Source organism: Nestor notabilis, unplaced genomic scaffold (assembly GCF_000696875.1).
Source record: "Nestor notabilis isolate BGI_N333 unplaced genomic scaffold, ASM69687v1 scaffold2625, whole genome shotgun sequence".
Lineage (NCBI taxonomy): Eukaryota > Metazoa > Chordata > Aves > Psittaciformes > Psittacidae > Nestor > Nestor notabilis.
This window is the reverse complement of record NW_009930455.1, coordinates 410-6,477: the sequence shown is the minus strand read 5'-3', so window position 1 is coordinate 6,477 and position 6,068 is coordinate 410. Positions and strand designations below refer to the sequence as shown.

Below are 6,068 nucleotides of genomic sequence, written 5' to 3'. Positions count from 1 at the left end.
TCTCCATACAGGAGCGGCTCCAGCCCTTGATCATCCTTGTGGCCTCCTCTGGACTTGCTCCAGCAGCTCCATGTCCTTTTTATGTTGAGGACACCAGAACTGTACACAATACTCCAAGTGAGGTCTCACTAGAGCAGAGCAGAGGGGCAGGATCACCTCCTTCAACCAGTAGTTCTGCAATTACTTTATTAATTCACAAAAATAGATTATGAGGACTCCTAAATAGGAAAAGAGGGTAGCTCAGATGTTTGTGACACAGTGAGCCATTATTATACCAAAACTTGATCCATATATGAATAGCCCTAACATGATCTCCCACAATAAAGGTGTATTTTCAGAAACATAGAATCAACCGGGTTGGAAAAGACCTTTAAGCTCATCCAGTCCAACTGTTCCCAGCCCTGCCAAGGCCACCACTAACCCCTGGCACTGAGGGCTCGTCTATATGGTGTGTGAACACTTGCAGGGGTGGTGACTCCAGCCCTGCCCTGAGCAGCCTGTTCCAATGCCTGAGCACCCTCTGGGCAAGGAATTGTTCCTCAGCTCCATCTAAACCTGCCCTGGTGCAGCTTGAGGCTGTTTCCTCTTGTCCCATCCCTTGTTCCCTGGGAGAAGAGACAGAACAAAGGCAGCTACCATAAATGAAAAGGATGTTCTCCTGAAAAGCTTAAGCTGCATCCATAGAAAAAGAAAGATAAATTCTGCAAGTTCGAAGAATATAGGTCAAAAATATCAAAGCAAGCTTGTTAAAAAGGCATGTATTACTAATAGGATCAGTCTGGATGGATAAATAGAGTCTCTGTTCTGGTGTGAGGGTCAGTCATTTTACCAATCTGCTCAGGTGTGGAATGGGGATATAGGTAGCTCTCTGATCAGAACTTGATTGTGAAAGAGAGAATGTGACGTATGGTGCATGACAGAAGGTTAAAGTAATCTTTTTGTTCAAATGGTGTCTCTGCATTACTGCTCCCAGCGTCCTGGTGGTGTATTTTGAATTGGTGAACTGTCGCAGAAATGCCTAAGTGACCTAAGTGAGGTCACAAATAGCAGATGGATAAATAGAATCTATAGGGCCAGCCATGTTAGAAGTATGCTGTGCCAAAACAAGGAATAGCAAGAAAGCTAACATTTACAAAAAAGATTTGGTATTTGTCCCATTTTTTAGTCATTAATTCCTCTAAGCAGAGATTAGCTTATACTCTCCCTGTCATACCTGAGACTGAAAGCTTTGATTTCCAGCTACTTAACTATTAACAACTGCTGATTTGGTAGCAGAAGTTTCTAGGCAACCAGAAAAATCGGAACATCATCCTAGGAAAAATGCTTATCATCTATTTGTCCATCTATAATGGTCAAACAACATAGTAAAGAAAAAAATAAAAATGGAGGAACACTTACCTTTCCCCTGTCTTTGCTGACTGTGAGCAACTGACCAATTCATTCCTAGGAATTCTTGCAGAAACCATTATCCTGGAAGGTGTTTCTTGAAGTGAAATGGCATTTGGCCTTGGTGTCTTGACTCCCTCCCCTTTCAAAGGCTGGCCATCCTCACAGGGTGACTTGATATCTTCTAGTTCAACAGAAAGAGTCACAGGATTACAAAGAATCTAGAACACACACATCAGCAATCAGGTAACAGACAAAGATGAAAAAGTCGAATACTCTGGCTCACACACACACTCTTACTGTGCATACTTGAATGCAAAGGCTTTCACAACTGAGGGAAAGGTAATTTGCTGTTATGTAGTACAAAAGTTGCCATTCAATGAAGAAGTGGCAGACTCCAAGCTTTCAAACATTCCAGCTAGGAGGAACTGGAGGGAAAAATATTTGTGACCTCACTTAGGCATTTCTGTAACAGTTCACCAATTCAAAATACACCACCAGGACGCTGGGAGCAGTAATGCAGAGACACCATTTGAACAAAAAGATTACTTTAACCTTCTGTCATGCACCATACGTCACATTCTCTCTTTCACAATCAAGTTCTGATCAGAGAGCTACCTATATCCCCATTCCACACCTGAGCAGATTGGTAAAATGACTGACCCTCACACCAGAAATCAACGACCACTTCAAGGTCTGTGGTTTCAGTAGGCCTCCTTCTCTCTGTTGGCTAGGGAACGTCATTCAAAACCATCAGTTAGATTCTGTTTTCAGAACAATTTTTTAAATGCCTGCAGTTATAAGAGTTATAAAAACAAGCAGTGCTGAAAAACTTACAACTTTGATACCACAAGACAAGTAGAATCACTCAGCACAATGCTAGAGAAATAATTTCTGATTTCATCAAATTCAATTGCAAGATGCTGGGTTGCACTTCTAAAGCATATGCCACACAAATGAAAATAATTAGGCAAGTGGCACCACCATTGCTGTCAGTAGCTTGCAAGTCAGCCGAGAACAATTGCTCACCTCTTGTGCTTGGCTGGCGGGCAGTTTTATTTGTGCTTAAACCAGTTTTTTGAGGTATACTTTGTTTCCTTATCCGTTCTATTAATGATTCAAATTCACCATCTGAGCTATCTGGTTCTACCTCTGTACTTTGTTGTACTGCCACAGTTGGCGCTTTGTTTTCTGTACTTTTTTCATAGCTTCTTTCTCTCCTTCTAACAAGCAAGTCTGGACAGCCTCTGGAGATTGACTCTCTCAGATTTTGTGGAGGTGGGAGTTTTATGTGCTTCTGACTCTCTTTCAGGTCTTTCACTCCCCCTTTTTGGTAGTCGGATTCTACAAAGACAGAATCATCAGTGTCACTTGAAGCCTCTGGATGCTGCAGTTCTCGACAGCAACTGTTTTTCTTTCCAGGAGTCATCCACTTCTTCTTGGTCTGAAGGTCCTTCTGTGCTACAGTTCAAAAGAAACAGCTTAAAGTTTTGATAATCTCATTTAGGAAATTGACCTTTGTCTTAACAGAAAAGAAAAAAAAAAAAAGTCCTTGAAAACAATAGGAAAACACAAAGAATAGAAACATCTTCCCATTTTCTTTATTACATCTTGCCCATTTATCATCATACTAAAGGGCAAGTAACCAAAAGATGTATTTTTTTAATACATCTTTTCTTTCCAAAAAGTACCTTAAACCCTATGTATGCACACATCAGCCAGCAAGCCTGGCAGTAGTACCTAATGCTGGCATCATCTTCATTCCCAGTAACAAAAGCTATACGCATGTAGAAGTAAGGCTGAACAATTCACGCTAAAGTTTGATAAAACCACCAAGTGAAGATCAGACCATAGCCTACAGCACAAAGTGCACATCTGTCAACAAACAAGGCTTCTGACAGCTCAAATTTGACCTATCAAGATCAAAGGATCATGTCAGGCTCTTGGTGACTTATTTTTTCTTTTAATGATGCTTCTGGTCCACTGTGCTTCCCCCATTTCCCCTCCAGAAACCATTCCATTAGCTTTTTACAGCCTACAGCTGGCATACATGTTTCAGGGTTGACATTCTCACCACCTGCAAAAGATCCCATCCTTCTTGATCAGGGGTCAGAGCCTTTCCAGGTTCACATGAGATCACTGTTATCACCCCTCATCTACCAAAATTCTATCACCTGATCACTGGCCTAGTGGCTGTGTAAGGAATTCCAGAGCTCTGTTCACTCATTCTACTCAAGTCCAGTTTGTTCCTATCGATGAGAAGTGCACCAGACGGGTGTAGTCAGGCTCTGAATGTGAGTAAACCAAGGCACTTCCCATCCTTTGGGGGAAAACAGGGATCCTCTGCTCAGCTGAACACTGAAGCCCCACAAGTAATGGTTTGCTAGAGCATCTTGTAGGCAGTGTTAACGTTAGTCAGGCTCTGAATGTTAGTAAACCAAGGCACTTCCCATCCTTTGGGGGAAAACAGGGATCCTCTGCTCAGCTGAACACTGAAGCCCCACAAGTAATGGTTTGCTAGAGCATCTTGTAGGCAGTGTTAACAGGACTACACAGACGACCTTGGCTAAAGAAGCTCCAAATTAAAGGACTATCTATGGCTCTGCAATACCCTGGCCAAAACGTGCATTAAATCAAGGGTATCCAGCTTAACAACAGTTACCTTCTCTGCTCAGCTGAACACTGAAGCCCCACAAGTAATGGTTTGCTAGAGCATCTTGTAGGCAGTGTTAACAGGACTACACAGACGACCTTGGCTAAAGAAGCTCCAAATTAAAGGACTATCTATGGCTCTGCAATACCCTGGCCAAAACGTGCATTAAATCAAGGGTATCCAGCTTAACAACAGTTACCTTTTTCTTTACTCAGTGTCTTTTGACCACAGAATGAGCTACTACAGCCATAGGATATGCAAATCAGTGTTCCACAGTCCTCTCTTCACAGTAATCATCCCACATTTGCAGCTCAGTCTAACCAGCCGTGAGTTGTACTCTTTTCACAGACCCAAATGCTGGCAGATAGCCCACAGTCTGTATCTACAGCTCTACAGCAACGCTTCAAAACATATACTTGTCAGACCATACTTTCTTCTGTTACTCCCACAGGAAACAGAAAAGCCTCAAGCAAGAGACAAAGTGAAATTATGTTTAACATGCTCTCCCAGAAACCTATGAGCTCAGAAATGAATGCTAGCTTTCCACCCCTTAAAATGTCTGCTCTGTATTTGCTGTTGACTTGCCACGCTTTGTTGGGCTTTTTCTCATTTTCAAGTCCAAGCAGAAATCATCCATGTCATCGATTGAGTCCTTCAAACTGTAAAACAAGTGAATAACATGAAAAAGGGAGGCAGAAACAGGAAAACAGAAGGGTAAGTATGCCTTCCTGAAAAAAGCAAACAAACGAAAGCCACACAATGTAACATCAGCAGTTGCTCACAGCAAGTTACCAACCACGTTCAATAATAGGAATGGCAACAGAAGCATGTACACCTCCAAACACAGCATTTTACATTTGACCCAAACACGCAGACTGAACACCAACACTTCTGCCTGTGCTCACTCCTATAAACACATCTGGCTACGAACCACTAGAACTTTGACTAATTTTTCTGTATTCTGAATAGATGTCATAGAGAAAACTAATATATAAAAGCCATTAATTACAGCACCCACCTCACATGTGCCTTTTTTGAAACAGATTTGGGAGTTTTCATTCTAGCTAAAACTGAAACAAGAAAACATCATTAAGAACAAGGTTCCACTTCTTTTGTTACGTTTTTTCTTTTCTAAGGAGAAAATTTTAGTAAAAATTTGGTCTAAAGTCTTAAAAACAAAACCCAAAACAACCCGCAAAACTAAAACCACCACCAAACATAAGAATCCTTTATATATAATTCCAACTCTCAATTCCCCAAAGCTGACAGCAGCTTTCCTCGTGAAGCATTTCCTTCATAATCAATCCCTGCCCAGCACAAAGACAGAGAAGTGCTGCTATGTGTCTTGCAGTATCCAGTATAGCCTTCTCATATATGTGGATCAGTGGGGGTGGAATCGAATGGGTTTATCAATATTTTCTCCAAACATTTCAGTGACTGCAGGTAGTAGCTCTTCTGCTGCAAAGACATGTCCATATAGTTATTGCACTAAGTGACTCCAAAGAAAACCCAAAATGTCAAACAAAATGGTAACAAAACCCCACTGCATTTTAATCACTCCAGGAATATTGTGGTGATTGCTAACAACAAAAAGACCGTTCAAGCAGTGGTACTACACATGCTTGAAGCAGTGCGTCTTAGAGAAACACCATCAAAATTTCATACACAATTATTATGAGAGATTCAAGGAAGTTTAAGGGGAACAAACTTCATTAAAGCATAAATCAGGCTGGGGAGAAAAGAAACCACTGTCCTTTCTTCAAAACGCAACTAGCCACGAGAGCAGCTAAGGGGTGTTTGTTCTACCAGTCTGAAGCTGCATGCATGACTTCAATGGGATTATAAACTTTTGCACTGTGCCATAAGCATATCATGGGACTGAGTGTTATCAACTTTGAAGAAAAGCATAAGGCAAAAAAGTAATTCAAGAACTTGAACCTCAAAAAGTGTTTGGAGCAGTAAGTTATTTTCAACTTTAGCACCTGGTAGTCTTCACCACTACCTCCATCACATCACGGCATCCACTGCC

At 41.4% G+C, this 6,068-nt stretch overlaps 1 protein-coding gene across 1 annotated transcript in view; it reads right to left on the bottom strand.

Moving 5' to 3' along the window:
• Positions 1-4,698, bottom strand: part of ACRC (acidic repeat containing) — a gene marked incomplete at its 5' end in the record, with an annotated part of 13,836 nt that extends 9,138 nt beyond the window's left edge. The window contains 3 exons of the mRNA XM_010015394.1: positions 1,399-1,570; positions 2,689-2,847; positions 4,625-4,698. Coding sequence (XP_010013696.1) covers positions 1,399-1,570; positions 2,689-2,847; positions 4,625-4,698 — 405 coding nt within the window. The remainder of the gene's footprint in view (positions 1-1,398; positions 1,571-2,688; positions 2,848-4,624) is intronic.
• Between the last annotated feature and the right edge of the window lie 1,370 nt (positions 4,699-6,068).